Source organism: Rhinatrema bivittatum, chromosome 3 (assembly GCF_901001135.1).
Source record: "Rhinatrema bivittatum chromosome 3, aRhiBiv1.1, whole genome shotgun sequence".
In the NCBI taxonomy this organism is placed as follows: domain Eukaryota; kingdom Metazoa; phylum Chordata; class Amphibia; order Gymnophiona; family Rhinatrematidae; genus Rhinatrema; species Rhinatrema bivittatum.
The window spans coordinates 183,087,840-183,108,241 of record NC_042617.1 but is presented as its reverse complement, the minus strand read 5'-3'; the positions used below and the strand labels follow the sequence as shown (position 1 = coordinate 183,108,241).

At 47.1% G+C, this 20,402-nt stretch overlaps 1 protein-coding gene across 3 annotated transcripts in view; it reads right to left on the bottom strand.

Annotated features, from left to right (window-relative positions):
- RGS7 (regulator of G protein signaling 7) overlaps positions 1-20,402 on the bottom strand; it is an 883,903-nt gene that overhangs the window by 539,568 nt on the left and 323,933 nt on the right. For all 3 annotated transcript variants that reach the window (XM_029594021.1, XM_029594023.1, XM_029594022.1), the window contains exon 3: positions 57-107. In XM_029594021.1, the coding sequence (XP_029449881.1) occupies positions 57-107 (51 nt within the window). The remainder of the gene's footprint in view (positions 1-56; positions 108-20,402) is intronic.

The following is a 20,402-nucleotide window of genomic DNA, read 5'->3' as shown; positions in this document are numbered from 1 at the left end:
TATTTCAAATATCACTGCATTTTACAATTTTATGGAAAAAAAAATGTTCCATTTACCTGGATCTTCTATAGTTAAATTCTTTGTTAGCCATTGAACAATATCCGAACCTAGAGGAAAGAAAAAATAATCTTAGCTCATTGCATATCACACATTTTACATTCAGTTTCATGTATTTAGGGCCTGATTTTTTTAAAGCATTTACGAGAATAAGTGGGCTTTTGAAAATTGCTATAGTATATGCCATTGAATTCTTGATAGGATTTACTCGCATAAGTGCACTTTACTCGAGTAAATGGCTTTTGAAAATTGTTACAAAATTAGTTACATTTACACATGTAACTCATTTTGAAAATTATCCCCACTATTCTTAAGGAGGGTACTTTTATAGCAGTTCACATAGGGGCGGATTTTAAAAAGCATTTACATGCGTAAATCTGGGTTTTACGCATGTAAATGCACTTTACTCGAGTAAGTGGGCTTTTGAAAATTGCTACAATATATGCCATTGAATCGTCCATAGGATTTATTCGCATAAGTGCACTTTACGTGAGTAAATGGCTTTTGAAAATTGCTACAATAGTAGTTACATTTATGCGCGTAACTCCTTTGAAAATTACCCCCATAATGCTAAAGTCTGCATGGATATTGTACACACAGACTTTACAGGCGTCTTCTAAAGTGAACTTATTTATTTATTTTTAGGTATTTATTAACCGCACTCTCCCTTGATCGATGTACAGGTAAACATTCATAAAAATATGCATAAAAACAACAAAACATTTTGTAAAACCAAAAATATGCTCGGAAAACTAGACCTGACTTAGGCACAAAAATTTACTTTGAAAATCCTGGGCTGAGTATGTGTGCAAATTAACATCCACAAATTTACACCTGCTCTGAGCAGGACATAACTTTTGCAGGGTAACTTACATGAATGCATTTTTCAAAATAAAAAAATATGGGTGTAAGTCGTAACTCTATTCCAGCTCTGCCCTTTTCCAGTACATATAAAAGTATGCATGAAAAAGAGCTATGTGCATCTTTTACAAATACTGGCCCCTGACTGATTTTTAAAACAATACTTATACACATAAAATATGGTTTTATGCATCTAAGTCATTTTGAAAATCAAGCCCTAAATGATTAAGAGAATGCTGATCATAAAAAGTAATGAAGACCAATCAAAAACCTAGTTTCATAAAAATATAGACTATACTGGCTGATAATCCTTTTGATTCACTCAGTCTTCATATCTTAATTTGTTTGCTATGCTACCACAGACCCTACTTTTCTAGTTTTCTCCTTGCCACAAAGCTCCCTTTGTGTCTATCTTAAAGCATGCATGCTTGAATTGTCAGGATACACATACAACACACACACACACAGACATTTACAGTATATATATGCTGGAAGGAAGATAGCTTTAAAAGAATTGCGCAACAGCCCATATTTGCATGTATATGAGCTTCTGCGTTCATGTACATGAATTTTATATGATGCGTGCAAATGCATGCGTGATATATAATTCATGTAACTTTTCCATTCACATTGCGCATGAAATTTGTGCATACATGGTTTACAAGTAGCACACAAAATTGTGCGTGTATCATACATGTGCACATTTCCAAGATCTGCAATTTCTGGTTCTTCTGGGGCAGGCTCATTCCAGAATGCTACCACCAGCTAAACAGACAAATTTCACCACTAGGGATGTTGACTGACTGGCATCCCCAGTAGTAGTGAATGAAATGGAGCTCTTCCCCATCCCTGGGATGAGGAGGAATGAAACAGACCTGGAAAGGCCTGCAAAGAGCCTTCAACCACTGAGCTCCATATCCACATGGATTAAGTAAATTTTGGGTTGTAGGGGTAGGGACTAGTTAGGGTATGCATGGGAGGTCACTAGTGGGGGCCACAAGGATGTGGGGATGACAGTGGGGGCTGGTTAGGGTGTGGGAGGGCTATAAGCACATTCCTTTCCTTTCAACATAGAGAATACTCGACTTTAGAGAAATCCCAGTACTTAGCCAATACAAAGTCCAGGTCTAGCCAGCTCCATCTCCCTCAAGACTGAAGTCTCTCTAACATCTGCTTTCCTATTTATCTATATTTGAAAATAATGCCCTAACTGAAATTGTCTTGAAGGATAATTGCAAGCAGCCACTCAGTGTAGCCCCTCTTAGCTATTCTAAATTTCTATTACATCATCTCACTGTTAAAATACTTTCTTTAACAGTCTTTCAAATAAAGCAACACTGAGACTGATATTGAAAATAGAACTTAGCCAGTTAAATAAAGTACTACTTAGCCAGCTAAGCAGCTCCACTGAATATTCAACTATGGTCAGTGGGTGCCACTTAGCCGGATAAGTGATTGTGTGTATCATACCCGCTTAGCACAAATGGCTTGTTATAAGCAGGAAATCAATGTTTTAAATAAATAAATACCTGGCTAACTTTTTAGCTGGATAACTCAGGGCAGGGAATGGGCAAATCGAGGAGAAGTCAAGTTAGCCAGATAAATTAACCAGATACCTCGATATTCAGAGCAAGCTGAATTATCCGGCCAATTCTGGTTGGGCCATTGGGTTATCCTAAAATAAGACAGTTTCATTTATCCGGCTAACTTTGAGGAAGCCGGGTATATTCAGCAGCATGGTTGCACCGCTGATTATACAGCGCTAGTTTAGTGAGATAAGTTTATCTGGCTAACTAGAACAGCCGCATACAGCTGAATATGAACCTCACTCACTCAAAAACCCTTGGTGGGAAAACTTGTATTATAAACTTTAAACACTCAAATTCCTTTACAGGAAAGCTTATAGTCAGATTCTCTGGCCACACGAAAGACCACAAAATCTGCCTTTTACTACAGATTATGCCAGCTTTGGCCAAACTGCTGCAGGGGTCTGGGAAAGCCTAGTTGTGGAAAGGCAATCCTGCAGCTCTGGGTTGAAGAGAGGCTGTCGGGCTGCTGTAATTCCTCCACCCAATGTTACGCATGGGCTCCGGTCAGGAGTCGTGAACACCACCCAGAAGGGTGGCTCCAGGTGGAGAGAGACAGGAAAGGCTAGAAACAGTGTCTGGGTCCAGGCTGGGTCAGGGCAGGCGGCAAGTAGCAGTGTCTGGGTCCAGGCTGGGTCAGGGCAGGCGGCAAGTAGCAGTGTCTGGGTCCAGGCTGGGTCAGGGCAGGCGGCAAGTAGCAGTGTCTGGGTTCAGGCTGGGTCAGGGCAAGGCAAGTCAGAAGGCCCGTAGGCCACACACACACAGAAGGCCCGTAGGCCACACACCGTAAGCAGGGCAAGGCAGGTCAGAAGGCCCGTAGGCCACACACACACAGAAGGCCCGTAGGCCACACTCAGTAAGCAGGGCAAGGCAAGTCAGAAGGCCTGTAGTAGGGATGTGAATCGTTTTAGGACGATTAAAATTATCGTCCGATAATTTTAATATCGTCTTAAACCGTTATGGAACACAATACAATACAGATTCTAACGATTTATCGTTATAAATCGTTAGAATCGTGAGCCGGCACACTAAAACCCCCTAAAACCCACCCCTGACCCTTTAAATTAAATCCCCCACCCTCCCGAACCCCCCCCCAAATAACTTAAATAACCTGCGGGTCCAGCGGCGGTCCGGAACGGCAGCGGTCCGGAACGGGCTCCTGCTCTGAATCTTGTCGTCTTCAGCCGGCGCCATTTTCCAAAATGGCGCCGAAAAATGGCGGCGGCCATAGACGAAAAAGATTGGACGGCAGGAGGTCCTTCCGGACCCCCGCTGGACTTTTGGCAAGTCTCGTGGGGGTCAGGAGGCCCCCCACAAGCTGGCCAAAAGTTCCTGGAGGTCCAGCGGGGGTCAGGGAGCGATTTCCCGCCGCGAATCGTTTTCGTACGGAAAATGGCGCCGGCAGGAGATCGACTGCAGGAGGTCGTTCAGCGAGGGTTCCGGCGCCTCGCTGAACGACCTCCTGCAGTCGATCTCCTGCCGGCGCCATTTTCCGTACGAAAACGATTCGCGGCGGGAAATCGCTCCCTGACCCCCGCTGGACCTCCAGGAACTTTTGGCCAGCTTGTGGGGGGCCTCCTGACCCCCACGAGACTTGCCAAAAGTCCAGCGGGGGTCCAGAAGGACCTCCTGCCGTCCAATCTTTTTCGTCTATGGCCGCCGCCATTTTTCGGCGCCATTTTGGAAAATGGCGCCGGCTGAAGACGACAAGATTCAGAGCAGGAGCCCGTTCCGGACCGCTGCCGTTCCGGACCGCCGCTGGACCCGCAGGTTATTTAAGTTATTTGGGGGGGGGTTCGGGAGGGTGGGGGATTTAATTTAAAGGGTCGGGGGTGGGTTTTAGGGGGTTTTAATGTGCCGATTTTTCGATTTTTCGATTTTTCACGATTTTTAACGATTTTTCACGATATTTTACCCCCCCAAACGGCAACAATACGATTCCCTCCCCCTCCCAGCCGAAATCGATCGTTAAGACGATCGAGGACACGATTCACATCCCTAGCCTGTAGGCCACACACACACACAGAAGGCCCATAGGCCACACACAGTAAGCAGGGCAAGGCAGGTCAGAAGGCCCGTAGGCCACACACACACCAAAGGCAAGGTAGAAGGCCCGAAGGCCGCGCAAGGCAAGGCAAGGAATGAATAAGGCCCGAAGGCCGCGCAAGGCAAGGCAAGGAATAAGGCCCGAAGGCCGCGCAAGGCAAGGCAAGGCAAGGCAAGGAATAAGGCCCGAAGGCCACGCAAGGCAAGGCAAGGAATAAGGCCCGAAGGCCACGCAAGGCAAGGCAAGGCAAGGCAAGGAATAAGGCCCGAAGGCCACGCAAGGCAAGGCAAGGAATAAGGCCCGAAGGCCACGCAAGGCAAGGCAAGGCAAGGAAAGAGGCCCGAAGGCCGCGCAAGGCAAGGCAAGGTCCAGGGACCAAACGCACAGCAAACAAGGAAGGAAGGCTAGAGCAGGGAGCCCAGGCGAGCTCGATGCCGAAGCCCCGAGGGAACTGTCAGGCAGGGTTATAAGGGACAGCTCAAAACATAGAGTGGACAGGGGAGATGGACTGGGCCTGTGAGGAGAGCCAGCACTAGAGGGACCCCTGGTGGTGAGGCGGTTGCACTGCAGCCATAGCCGTAACAGTACCCCCTCCTTAAGGCCTCCCCATCCTCCTGGGTCCCATCTTAGCAGGGGGTACTCAATAATGAAGTCTGACCCCTCCTGGGGCGATGTGGCAGGTTCAACTCCTTCCCGAGGCAGCAAGGCAGTCCATAACCCTTCCTGGGACAAGACGGCAGAGTTAGACCCCTCCTGGGGTAGCAGAGGCGATGCAGATTTCCATAACCCCTCCTGGGGTGACAAGGGGAACATAAACCCCACCTGGGGCAGCGAAATAATCCGTAATCCCTCCTGAGACGACAGCAGGGCCGGTTCGGACCCCTCCAGGGTCGGCATCAGGACCGGTACGGACCCCTCCAGGGTCGGTGACAGCAGAACCGGTTTGGACCCCTCCGGGGACGACATCAGATCCGGTATGGGCCCCTCCAGGGGCGGCAGCTGGACCGGTACAGCAGGCTCAGATGGTTGAGTAACAGAGTCTGTTAGTAGGACCGGTTCGGACCCCTCCGGGGACGGCAGCAGGACCGGTTCGGCAGACTCAGATGGCTGAGTCAGAAAGTCTGTCAGTAAGACCGGTTCGGACCCCTCCGGGGACGGCAGCAAGACCTGTTCGGACCCCTCCGGGAACAGCAGCAGTACTGGTTTGGACCCCTCCGGGGATGGCAGCAGGACCAGTTCGGGCCCCTCCGGGGACGGCAGCAGGACCGGTTCGAACCCCTCCGGGGGCAGCAGCAGGACCGGTTCAGCAGGCTCAGAAGGCTGAGTCAGAAAGTCTATCAGTAGGACCGGTTCGGGCCCCTCTGGGGACGGCAGCAGGGCCGGTTCGAGCCCCTCCGGGGGCGGCAGCAGGGCCGGTTCGGACCCCTCCGGGGGCGGCAGCAGGGCCGGTTCGGCAGACTCAGGCTCTTCTCGGGGTAGTGCAGCAGGCCCGGACCCCTCTTGGGGCGAAACAGCAGGCTTGGACCCCTCTTGGGGCGATGCAGCAGACTCGGACCCCTCTCGGGGTGATGCAGCAGGCTCGGACCCTTCTCGGGGTGATGCAGCAAGCTGGGACCCCTCTCGGGGTGATGAGGCAGGCTTGGATCCTTCTCGGGGTGAAACAGCAGGCTTGGACCCCTCTCGGGGTGATGCAGCAGGCTCAGACCCCTCTCGGGGCGATGCAGCAGGCTCGGACCCCTCTCGGGGCGATGCAGCAGGCTTGGCCCCCTCTTGGGGTGATGCAGCAGGCTCGGACCCCTCTTGGGGTGATGAAGCAGGCTCAGATGGCAGAGCAGCAAGGTTAGAAGCAGTGCACATGGAAGACACAGATTGCACTGCTGTGGGCTTGATACCTAGAGCCAAACTCTGAGGCTCCTTATTTTGTTTCTGGAGGAACAGTTTAGAGAAGGCACAGGCAGTTCTAGGACGTCTAGGGAAAGTGCTCGTTATTGTCTCAACAGCAGCTGTGGGAAGCAGAGCCCTGCTAGAGTTAATCAGCTCTCTCCGTTTTAGAGAAACCTGTTCCCGAGGGTCTAGCACTGGTATCACAGAAGCCTTCTTGGTCAGGTAAGTCCTGGGTTTTTCTTTCCACAAACTGCCAGCTAAAATGTCTGTTTTAGTTGAGCCAGAAGCAGAATACCGGTTAGGAGAGCTGATTGTTTTTTCTAATGGAACAGCTGGTCCTAGAGCAGAACAACAGGGGCAGGGTTTGCCTGGTGGTAACAGACACGGAACACAGGAGCATTTCCACCACCCTGGTTTTGGAGTTAGACAATTTAAACATTCCTGATAGACCGAGACGTTCCTCTTATGACAACTGCTGCAAACCCAGTGCTCTTGGTCTGAGAGTTGACATGCAAGACAGTTCTTGTAACTGGGATAGTTCAAAGTCTGGCAACAAGCACAGACATAAAACTTGGAGGCTGAGGCATAATGTGAGTAGAGGTAAAAGAAAAATTGGCTCACCGGTAGTACCAAGACCTATCTCTTCCCCTGGAAATTGGTGGCTTCGGCATACTGTTACGCATGGGCTCCGGTCAAAAGTCGTGAACACCACCCAGAAGGGTGGCTCCAGGTGGAGAGAGACAGGAAAGGCTAGAAACAGTGTCTGGGTCCAGGCTGGGTCAGGGCAGGCGGCAAGTAGCAGTGTCTGGGTCCAGGCTGGGTCAGGGCAGGTGGCAAGTAGCAGTGTCTGGGTCCAGGCTGGGTCAGGGTAGGCGGCAAGTAGCAGTGTCTGGGTTCAGGCTGGGTCAGGGCAAGGCAGGTCAGAAGGCCCGTAGGCCACACACACACAGAAGGCCCGTAGGCCACACACCGTAAGCAGGGCAAGGCAGGTCAGAAGGCCCGTAGGCCACACATACACAGAAGGCCCGTAGGCCACACACAGTAAGCAGGGCAAGGCAGGTCAGAAGGCCCGTAGGCCACACACACACACAGAAGGCCCGTAGGCCACACACAGTAAGCAGGGCAAGGCAGGTCAGAAGGCCCGTAGGCCACACACACACAGAAGGCCCGTAGGCCACACTCAGTAAGCAGGGCAAGGCAAGTCAGAAGGCCCGTAGGCCACACACACACAGAAGGCCCATAGGCCACACACAGTAAGCAGGGCAAGGCAGGTCAGAAGGCCCGTAGGCCACACATAGTAAGCAAGGAAAGGCAGGTCAGAAGGCCCGTAGGCCACACACACACCAAAGGCAAGGTCGAAGGCCGCACAAGGCAAGGAATGAATAAGGCCCGAAGGCCGCGCAAGGCAAGGCAAGGAATAAGGCCCGAAGGCCACGCAAGGCAAGGCAAGGAATAAGGCCCGAAGCCACGCAAGGCAAGGCAAGGAAAGAGGCCCGAAGGCCGCGCAAGGCAAGGCAAGGTCCAGGGACCAAACGCACAGCAAGCAAGGAAGGAAGGCTAGAGCAGGGAGCCCAGGCGAGCTCGATGCCGAAGCCCCGAGGGAACTGTCAGGCAGGGTTATAAGGGACAGCTCAGAACATAGAGTGGACAGGGGAGATGGACTGGGCCTGTGAGGAGAGCCAGCACTAGAGGGACCCCTGGTGGTGAGGCGGTTGCACTGCAGCCATAGCCGTAACACCCAATGCTTATTGGGCAGCAGAGGAGAGCAGCGTCAGCATGTTGGGCCGCATTAGCTCTCCCCACCCATCCACCCCCAAGCTGATTGGTCAACAGAGAACAGTATCAGCATTTCTGACTGCTTCCTCCTCTTCTGCCGCCCAACCTGATGCCACTTTGAATCACACTGAACAGTTACATGGTTGAAAGCTGCAGGTGGGCCCAGCTGGCAGAAGAGAAGGAAGAAGTCTAAGTGCTGCTGCCTCTCTTCTCTTCCTTGACTGTCTCATTACTTGTGGTCAGCAGTTTTATTTTCTCATTGGATCCTATGATGTAGCCTCTGAAAGTGAAATACTGCATAGCTTTCAGTGTCCTAATAATTATGGAGTAATGTAGCTGGAGAACATGGCACCTCCCCAATCTCATTCTTCATTAAAAAAAAAAAGAAATGGTGCTCTCCAATGAAATGTTTTTAAACTATTCTGGCCAGGTGTCCACGCCCTAATGCTTTTTTTGACAGTGCCCTACATCTATGGCTGTCAGTACAGTAAACTGAGGAGACTGAACTGCCCTGGATTCAGCCTCTGCCCCCTCTGGAAGGGGACTGGGGAGGGATAAGGTGTACTGAGGAAGGAATAGGGGAGGTTGAATAGAAAGGCTGAGGGGTGTTGCCTAGAGGTAAGTGAAGGGATGGGGTGGGGGAGAAAAGTTTGGGAGTGGGGATGGAGCAAGAGTGAGGAGATGAGTGGTGGAAGCAAGAGTGAATAAGGAAATCAGAGAGGATATGGGGCTATGAGAGGTTGGGGGCAAGATTGAGGAGCTAGAGTGCTGGGACAAAAGAGTAAATGAGGGGATCAGCTGTGGTGCAGCAAGAGGATGGAGAGCAAATGAAGGGATTGGGGCAAGAGAGTGAGTGAGATCAGAGGAGGGGTGCAGATAAAGAGCGAGTAGATTAGAGGGTCTTTGAACAAGAGGAACAGAGGGATATGAAAGAAAGGATCATAAGAACATAAGAACATGCCATACTGGGTCAGACCAAGGGTCCATCAAGCCCAGCATCCTGTTTCCAACAGTGGTCAATCCAGGCCATAAGAACCTGGCAAGTACTCAAAAACTAAGTCTATTCCATGTTACTGTTGCTAGTAATAGCAGTGGTTATTTTCTAAGACAACTTGATTAATAGCAGGTAATGGACTTCTGCTCCAAGAACTTATCCAATCCTTTTTTTAAACCCAGCTACACTAACTGCACTAACCACATCCCCAGGCAACAAATTCCGGAGTTTAATTATGCGTTAGTTTTAAATGTGCCACATGCTAACATCATGGAGTGCCCCATAGTCCTTCTATTATCCAAAAGAGTAAATAACCAATTCACATTTACCCATTCTAGACCTCTCATGATTTTAAACACCTCTATTATATCCCCTCTCAGCCATCTCTTCTCCAAACTGAAAAGTCCTAACCTCTTTAGTCTTTCCTCATAGGGGAGCTGTTCCATCCCCTTTATAATTTTGGTCACCCTTCTCTGTACCTTCTCCATTGCAACTATATCTTTTTTTTAAATGCAGCGACCAGAATTGTACACAGTATTCAAGGTGCAGTCTCACCATGGAGCGATACAGAGGCATTATGACATTATGGCATGATCTACTCCCCCCCCCCAGAATACTTGAAAATAACCCATCTATACTAACAGAATTTATTATCAAAAACTTGGATAATCACCTCCCAACAATTATACTCGGGGATTTGAATCTACACTTTGATCGCATCCCTCTATCCCCATCCTGTGAAGCATTATTGACCTCTCTTAATGCTCTGGGCTTTCAACAAGCTGTGACTAACCCGACTCACAAAGCTGGTCATACCCTTGATGTCATTTTTACTAACTCTCATATTGAAACAAAACCTCCCCTCTGCACTCCTAATCCTTGGTCGGACCATTTTCGGATTGACACCTGCTGTACAATAAAGCACTTACCAACTAATGTTCACAGCAAAAAAACTATCTACTTCTGAAAACAAGGTCAAACAGATGAAATTAATAATGTGATCTCAGAAGATCTCAAAAATTTAGATCTCACAGACGCTGAAACAGCTACATCTTCTTGGTTTAAAATTACTAGTAACATAGCAGAGAATCTCTGTCCCATTCAATCCAAAGAAATCTATTCTGAAAAAATATTAAAGAAAAAACCTTGGTATACTACCGATCTTAAAGCTATGAAAATGGAGCTACGTAAGACAGAAAAAGAATGGAGCAGAAACCAAAATTCTACGACATTATTAAAATTCAAATCATTGCTTCACAAATATCGCCAAACCACCGATAAAACAAAAAAAGATTTCTAGGCTGCCAGAATTCACCAATATCAATTCAACCCTCAAGCACTCTTCCAATATGTCAAAAGCCTTGTTACTGCTCCAGCTCACAACAGTCCAAACAACAACGATGACTCAAAATGTGAGGAACTAGCTACGTTCTTTTATAACAAAATACAAAATACATTCTATTTTAACGCGATTCAAATCATTTCCTGCTCCTTCACACACCAACCAAACTACATCAACCACTCAAGTTAAATTTGAAACAAAGCTATCTAATCTTGAGATCACTACTGGTATTGAAGTTGAGTCAATTTTAAAGAAAATGAATCCAGCTTTCCACCCTACAGACATCTTACCCACTAAGACTCTTCTTTTAATACGTTCTACAATAGCAAAACCTATTGCAAAGATTCTTAACAAATCCATCACCACAGGCATAGTTCCTTCTATACTTAAGCATGCTTTCATAACTCCAATGATAAAAAAATCTAACCTAGATTCATCTGATCCAGCAAACTTTCGACCAGTATCAAACCTACCCTTCCTTTCAAAAATTATGGAAAGAGTCATCAACAAACAACTAACTGATTATTTAAATGTTCATCAAATACTCTTCCCATCCCAGTATGGATTTAGAAAATACCATAGCACGGAAACGCTTTTGATATCACTTTCTGAGGTGCTACTAAAAGCTTTAGATGCTGGCAAATCATACCTCATCGCCCTTCTTGATATATCAGCTGCTTTCGACACGGTAAACCACCACACCCTGATTATCCGCCTCTCTGAAATAGGTATCTCTGGATCGGCATTACTATGGTTTCAGTCATTCCTGAGCAACAGAACATACAGCGTTAGATGTGGACGAAGTGAATCCAAACCAAGAAACCTCTCTCAAGGAGTCCCCCAAGGATCATCTCTATCCTCCACATTATTCAATGTTTACCTTACACCTCTATGCCGGTTACTTTCAAAACTGGGTCTTCAACACTTCATCTACGCAGATGATGTTCAAATACTCATACCTATTACCAGCACAATCACAAATGCCCTGAGTACTTGGAAGGCAGCTTTATTAGAAATTAAAACAATCCTCACAGACAACCAATTGGCTATCAATACCAATAAAACTGAGCTTATCATAATTTCACCTCCAAAAAATACAACACTGATCAACTCTGGTATTTCACAAGACAACTCCACTATTTCACAGCATGTACGCAGCCTTGGTATCATCATTGACAGCAATCTCACGTTTAAAAAATTCATCGCGGATACAGTCAAAAATGGTTTCTTTAAGCTACACACGCTTAAACGTATTAAATCTCTTTTATACCAATATGACTTCCACACAGTCTTACAAGCAACTATTTTATCAAAGATTGATTACTGCAATGCTCTGCTACTGGGTCTTCCTAAAGCCACCATTCAACCTTTGCAAATGTTGCAAAATGCAGCTGCCCACATTATCACCGACACAAGCCGCCATGATCACATCACCCCAGCACTTCAGTCTTTGCACTGGCTACCCGTGGCTTCTAGGATAATTTATAAATCTATGACGCTGATACATAAAGCCATTCAAAATAGAGATATGCTCTGGTTCACAGATCAACTACAATTCAAAACTTCTTCCCGCCCAACGAGATTCCAGAATTTAGCCAAACTAAAGATTCCAGCACCCAATCTGACTAAACTCTCTAGTACAAAAGAACGATCTTTCATTATTGCCGGATCAACAATATGGAACACCATGCCCTCTGAATTACGCCAGGAACTTTGTCACAAAAAATTTAAACAAAACCTCAAAACCTGGTTATTTAAAAAAGCCTACTATTAATGAACTAAATCTTATACTACTCTTCCTAATTTCCACAGTTTCTCATTTATTGTTTATATTCTATTAATACAAAGTTATACATGGTATTGTATTCGTTCAGTTACTAAGTTATATTGTAAAGCGCAATGCTGAATTACTGTTTGAATGTAAACCGAGGTGATGTTACTTACGTACTCCGGTATAAAAAAATCTATAAATAAATAAATAAATAAATAAATAATGACATTATGACATTTTCCGTTTTATTCTTGGGCGGTAGCTCCTAATATGGAACCTAACATTGTGTAACTATAGCATGGGTTATTTTTCCCTATATGCATCACCTTGCACTTATCCACATTAAATTTCATCTGCCATTTGGATGACCAATTTTCCAGTCTCACAAGGTCTTCCTGCAATTTATCACAATCCGCTTGTGATTTAACTACTCTGAATAATTTTGTATCATCTGCAAATTTGATTACCTCACTTGTCGTATTCCTTTCCAGATCATTTAAAAATATATATTGAAAATTTCGGGTTCCAATACAGATCCCTGAGGCACTCCACTGCCCACTCCCTTTCACTGAGAAAATTGTTCATTTAATCTTACTCTGTTTCCTGAATTTTAGCCAGTTTGTAATCCATGAAAGGACATCACCACCTATCCCATAACTTTTTAACTCCATCAAAAAAGTAAAGTAGATGTGTGAGGCAAGACTTGCCTTCAGTAAAGCCATGCTGACTTTGTTCCATTCAACCATGTCTTTCTATATGTTCTGTGATTTTTATATTTAGAACACTTTCCACTATTTTTCCTTGCACTGAAGTCAGGCTAACTGGTCTGTAGTTTCCCTGGAGCCCTTTTTAAATATTGGAGTTACATTAGCCACCCTCCAGTCTTCTGGTACAATGGATGACTTTAATGATAGGTTACACATTTTTACTAATAGATCTGAAATTGCATTTTTTAGTTCCTTCACAACACTGGGGTGTATACTATCCAGTCCAGGTGATTTACTACTCTTCAGTTTGTCAATCAGGCCTACCACATCTTCTAGGTTCACCGTGAATTGGTTCAGTCCATCTGAATCATTACCCATGAAACCTTCTCTGGAACTGGTATCTCCCCAACATCCTCTTCAGTAAACACCAAAGCAAAGAAATCGTTTAATCAGCTTATCTTGTCGATCTTAAAAGCCTTGCGCATGCCAAAACTGGGAGATACGTGCGTAACTCGGACCCATGAGCACCGCGCGGATTTTAAAAAGGCCTGTGGCCACACGTGTATCTCCCATTATGCGCACAAAAAGCTTTTTGCCAAAAAGGGGCAGGCCATGTGCATGGTCTGTGTTAGGAATGGGCAGGCGGATATGTACCATAAATCTAGCGCTTAAGTATTTCACAGCTGTCATGAAGATTTGACAAAATATTTCAACTAAGTAGACAATCTGACTTTTTGCTGTGACATCAATGGATTGTTTTTTGCTCTCGGATGTGACCCAGACCCAACAGAATGACGACTATTTATTGATTCATCAATCTTAAGTTTAAAGGCTGTTTTGCTGCACAATAGCAATATCTACCCATGAATACCTGTTGGACATGCCGTTCATATGAAAGAAACGTATGAGAACATGCAGCTACTGCTGAAGCACATTGAATAATCCAAGTACAACTGGAATTTGTGTGATGATCTCAAGGTAGTTGCAATTCTACTGGGTCTGCAGCTTGGTTACACCAAATATTACTGCTTCCTTTGTGAGTGAGACAGTCGATGAAGAGATTCACATTACATCAGAAAAGTCTGGCCTCTCCACAGGAAGTTGGTTCCAGGGCAGAAGAATGTTACACACGACCCATTGGTGGATCCAAGTAAGATATTTCTTCCACTTTTGCACATCAAACTTGGGCTGATGAAAACTTCGTTAAGGCAATGAACAAGCAAAGTAAAGCCATTGATTATTTGCAGCAAATGTTTCCACGCATAAGTGACACCAAGATAAAAGAAGGTGTGTTGTGATGAAGGACAGCCACTTTGATGGTCTTCTACAAGGTACAGAATGTGTTGTGTGGACAGCCTTCAAGAATGTCATTTGTAACTTTCTAGGCAACTATAAGGCAGCAGACTATATCGAACAGGTTGAAAATCTGCTTCAGGCATACAAATTGATGAAGTGCAACATGTCATTGAAGATACATTTTCTTCATTCCCACTTGGACTTCTTCCCAGACAACCTTGGCGCTGTGAGTGACGAACATGGTGAAAGGTTTCATCAAGACAATGTCAAAATGGAGAAACGGTATCAAGGCAAGTGGAACCCTTCCATGCTGGGTGATTATTGTTGGACTCTCATCCGCGAAGCCTCAGACAGTGATTACAAACAAAAATCTGTGGCAAAACATTTTTAGTTTTGTTTTCTGGTGCCAACATTGCCATTATGGCTTATGCTGCTACAGCATGTAACAATGCTTAAAGTATATTGCACATTTTTGTGGCAAACGGTACATGATACAGACATAATAAATGCATATTCGTGTTCAGCTTGTTCACCAAACAAAATGTTCCCAGAAATGTGTTTACCAGTGTAATCAAGGGTGGGACTCTGGACTGAGCTGTGGTTCTACAAGAATGAAAATTAGCAGGTAAGAACCAATTTTCCTTTCTTGTTCATTTATTTATTGAGTTCACTTTTTTTACCAGTATTCAAGGACGGATATCATATCCTTCATACACCACAACAAAATATAGATTTTGTTGTGGTGTATGAAGGTACAAGGCAGAATTTAGCCATTCTATTTTGTCTCCATATAGAGCTTTATGTATCATAGATAGACATTTAGACTGGATTCTATAGAAAATTGGAAGCCATTGGAAGCCATTGGAAATTGGAAAGTTTTGTTAAAACTTTCCAAGAAAGTTTCCCTTTCCCTGTACATACCCAGATCAGTCCAGACTCTTGGGATATACCAAAGCTTCCCTAAGTAGGGTGGGACTAGGAGATTCCCGTTCGCAGCACACTCACGCCAAAATTTCCAGCCCCCGGAGACTGGACATCTAAACGATAATGTATAGCAAAGATGTGCAATGACTTCAACATAGCCACCCAACATAGATCTCCTGAGGAGAGACTAATAGACTCTCTGCTCAAGAGGCTGCTGGAGAGCGAGTAGAATGCGCCCAGAGACCTTCCAGAATTGGGCAACCCTGACAAATATATGCGGAATTAACTGCCTCTTTCAACCACCTCACAATAGTTACTTTCGACGCCTTATGCCCTTTCCTGGGACCGCTCAACAACACAAAAAGGTGATCTTACATGCGGAAATTATTTGTGACCTTCAAGTATCTCAGCAAGGCTCGTTTGACGTCTTGGCGACGCAAATCTCTAGTGTGCACCACTGCCGGATATAAGTTTGAGAAGGACGGGAGCTCCACCAACTGATTAACGTGAAAAGAGAACACCACCTTGGGCACAGAAAGGCACAGGCCGCAAGGAAATCCCCTCATCCGAGATTGTCAAAAAGGGCTCCCTGCAGGAAAGAGCTTGAAATTCGGAAATTCTGAGTGCCGAACAGACAGCCACCAAAAAGCCCACTTTCAAAGTGAGATCCTTTATAATCACACGCCAAGAAGCTTGAAGGGGAGCACACAGAAGCTCTGCAAGACCACATTAAGGTTCCAAGACAGGCACGGTTGTCAAACGGGAGGGCACAGGTGCTTCACACCTCAAAAAAAACAGACAACGTCCGGATGTGCGATGCGCCACAAATCTTGCCTCGGAAGCAACCTAGCACCACCACTTGAACATTAAGTGAATTGAAGGACAGCCCTTTTGCCAAACCATCCTGAAGGAAGGCTAAAATATGGCGCATAGATGTTCTGGGGTCCACCTTCCGGACGGAACACCAGGAATCAAAAACGCTCCACACCCTCGCGTAGGATAGAGAGGTGAAAGACTTCCTAGATTGCAAGAGCGTAGCAATAACCAGGTCTGAATAACCTTTTTCCTTCAGATGCCACCTTTCAAAAGCCAAGCAGCCAGACAGAATTGATCTTCCTGATCGAAACAAACTGGTCCCTGACGCAGTAGGTTCGGTAGATGAGTGAGCCGAAGAGGACTGTCAATTGCTAGGATGATCAAGTCTGCAAACCATGGATGCCACGGCCACTCCGGTGCCACCAGAATCACCAGTCCCGAATGAACCTCTATTCTCCAGAGAATTTTGCTCATCAGAGGCCAGGGAGGAAACACGTACAACAGGACATCCGTTGGCCAAGGCAACACCAAGGCATCTACTCCCTCTGCTCCTCTTTCTCTCCGCCGACTGAAGAAACGCGGAGCCTTGGCATTTCAGAAGGTCGCTATTAAGTCCACGCATGGGATCTCCCACTGATGACAAACGAGGGACATCGCCTCCTCGGACAGCTTCCATTCTCCGAGATCCAGCTCCTGGTGACTTAGAAAATCCACTTGCACATTGTCCAAGCCCATTATGTGTGAAGCTCTCAAACGCACCAGATGCTGCTCTACCCACTCCACCGGAAGCCGAGCCTCCTGAGCCACAGAATGATTTTTGGTGCCTCCCTGGTGGTTCATATAGGCCACCGGTGTCACATTTTCCATCAAGATCTTCACTGACCGGCCCCTCACCAAGGGGAGAAACGCTAGCAGAGCCAGACGTACCGCCCTGGTCTCTAGCCATTGATGGACCAGGAAGCTTCCTCCATGGACCATCGGCCTTACACCTACTGATGCTGACATAACACTCCCCAGCTGAAAAGACTGGCATCAGTAGTAACAACCATCCAGATTGGAATATCGAGGTCCACGCCACGACTCAACTTGTCCCAGCGAAGCCACCATGAGAGACTGGACCGTACAGGCTCTGGGAGAGGGGGAGGTAGCTGATAACACTCCGACATTGGGTCCAGCAAGACAGCAAGGCTGATTGCAGAGGCCTCATGTGAGCAAAAGCCCAGGGTACCAACTCCAAGGTAGAAGACTCTGGGAACCCACTTGGCTAACAACTCCTGAACCTGAGCCTGAAGCTTGGCAATGCACTGCTTGATAAGGAAGACTCTCCCCGTCCTCGTGTCAAAAAGTGCTCCCAGAAATTCCAGACACTGGGAAGGAACCAGATGACTTTTGGCTAAATTAATGATATACCCTAGCGATCAGAGATGACTGAGGACCAAATCCACTGAAGTCTGGCACAGGGATTCCAACTTCGCTCGAATCAACCAATCATCCAGATAGGGATGAACTAGAACACCCTCCCTTTGGAGAGCCTTGGTGAAAGTCCTGGGCGCCGTAGCTAGACCAAAGGGGAGAGTACAGAACTGAAAGTGATCGCCCAGAATCATGTACCTCAGATATCGTTGGTGATCCGATCAGATTCCGATGTGCAAATCCAGAAAGGCCAGGAACTCGCCTTTGTGGGCTGCTGCAATCAAGAAGTGCAGGGTCTCTATTCGGAATCTTCAGCGCCACATTCACCTTCTTTAAGTTCAGGGTTGGGCAGAACGTGTCTTCCTTCTTTGGAACGATGAAGTAAGTGGAGTATCGTCCAGATCCCCGTTCGTCTGGAGGGATGGAGACAATGGCTCCCAACTGATGCAGACGGCCAATGGTGGTCCTCATCGCGAGATCCTTGCGTTGATACGAGAAGGGAGACATGAGAAATTGGTCTCTAAAGCATAACCGTGCCTTATCACACTTAAGACCCACTGGTCCGACATGATCTTGGTCCACTCCTCGTAAGAGAAAAACAGGCATCCTACTATCTGCAGAACTGAAGAGTAGACCAGCCTCGCCTCATTGAGAGGACTTGGCGCCACCCTGGGAGCCTCCCTGGGAGGATCCATCCCTTCCAGGTTGACGACCTTGAAAGGACTAAGACCAAGATGGTTGTCGAGTAGAGACTTGTCTCAGAGTCGGACCCGAGGGTCTAGGCCCTCGGAATCTTTGATTCTCCTTGAAGCGGGAACAAGAAGATGGGAAACTTTTACCTCTCAGCTTGTCCTCAGGAAACTTATGGACCTTATACTCTCCCAGAGACTTGATCATTTCCTAAAGTTCCTTGCCAAAGAGTAACTTTCCCTTAAAAGGCAAAGATCCCAACTGCACCTTGGAGGAAACATCAGCTGACCAATTTCTCAACCAGGGGAGGCACCGGGCCAACACCGCTGACATCATAGTCCGAGAAGAGGTCCTGAGAAGGTCATATAAGCCAACAGCACTGTTCACCATGATGGCCTCCAGCTGTTCTGCCTGGAGAGCCTCAGTCTCAGAAAAAGGCTTATCGCCTTGCAGCTGCTGAACCCAGCAAAGACCAGCTCACACCATGAAACTGCCACACATGGTTGCCCAAGTGCTGAGTGCGGAAACCTCAAAGATCTTCTTGAGGTGTACCGCCAATTTTTTTTTTATCCTGAAGATCCTTTAAAGCCACTGCTCCGGTGACCGGAATAGTGGTGTTCTTAGTGACCTCAGAAACTGTGGCATCCACCTTGGAAACCTTTAGCAGGTCCAGCACCTCCTCGGGCAATGGATACAATCTGTCCATCACCCTGCTGACCTTCAAACTGGTGTCCGGAGAATCCCACTCCCAGAACAGAAGAGCATTGACTGAACTATGGAATGGGAAGGACTTTGCGGGACCCCGGAGGCTAACCATGACCAGGTTCACCACCCCCAGATTGGAATCCTGTGGCAGGACTTCAATGCCCAACTCCTCCCACACCACTGGACTAAGTGGGCTCAGCTCCTCCTTATGGAATAAACGGACCACCTTAGGGTCATCACCCTCGAGGGATGTACCCTGCAAGAAGGACAGATCCGGATGCAGCGGAACAACCTCAGGCTTGGACTCCTGGGAATCTGCTCCCTGGGCCCCTTCAGTATGAGAGGCAGTCGAGGAAGAATCCGTGGCAACCGCGGGCGCTGCTGTCCTCAGAAGCCGCTGGACCCTAGGGGACCCTGTGGCCACGGAGGTCCTGGACCTTTTGGCAGATCGTCTTGGGGCCTCCTTGGATGCACCCCGATGTGCAGCCTTCCTGGCCTTAAAGGCTTTATGGAGCAGGAGCACAAACTCAGAAGAAAATGAAGATGAATCCAAAGGATCCCCGTGGTCCTCCTTGTTGCCAGGAGGGCCCCCAGCCCGCTGATGACCTCCCCTGGAGGCCTGGGGCTCCGGAGACAATGGGAGAGTGAGATTCGAACTCCCCTCCGTGGCCCGCACTGCCCCAAGACTTGGGAGACACTGCCTGTTGGCCTCTCTCCCCCCCTCCAGGGATGCATTGAGAGCAAAGGCCGATGTGGGAAAGACACGACCATGCGTCCCTGCAGGAAGAACAAGCCTTCCAATGTAGCATCCACAAGCCAGACCGGGAAACCCCCAGTCGAGCGCCACATAGGAGAGAGGCCGAATGAGGCAGGGGAGAGAAGAAAATAAAAGCTCCGACTTTGCCTGCCAGATGACAGGACCGAAGAAAGGCGAAAACGCACTGCCCCTGAAGGAAAGAAGCAAACCTCTCGCTGTAAATGCTGTATTTTTTTTTTTAAACTTTAACAAACATTAACAAACAAAAGGAAAAAAGGGGCACTTTCCTTAGAAAAGCAGCAGTAGGCTCCTGAAGAGGCAACAGGCTGTGAAGATTCCACAAGGTGAGTAATCCGGGACCACTTTGTATCAGCCCTGTCTAGCCAGAGATCCGAGCAACACAGGGTTCCCGACCCCCTGCTTTCAAGCCTCACATACCAGAAAGGATGACCCCACTAGGGTCTAACAACCTTCTGGGAGGCGAGACAGAAGACTGTGTGCTCTTTCTATTTTTTTTTTTCTTAGACAGACTGCAGGCCTTGCATCTCTACCATCAGCAGAAGTCAGAGAAATACTGAGGCACTGCAAGGAGGCACCTAGTCTTAAGTGGCAGCGGCAGTAAAACTTTCTCTGACGCCATCTGCTGGAGGGGAGGCAAAACCCAGGAGCCTGGACTGATCTGGGTATGTACAGGGAACCCTGGTTAACAGATATACAGCAACATATCTATAGGAATTTCCAACAATACAGAAAAATGATAATAAAAGTACATATTA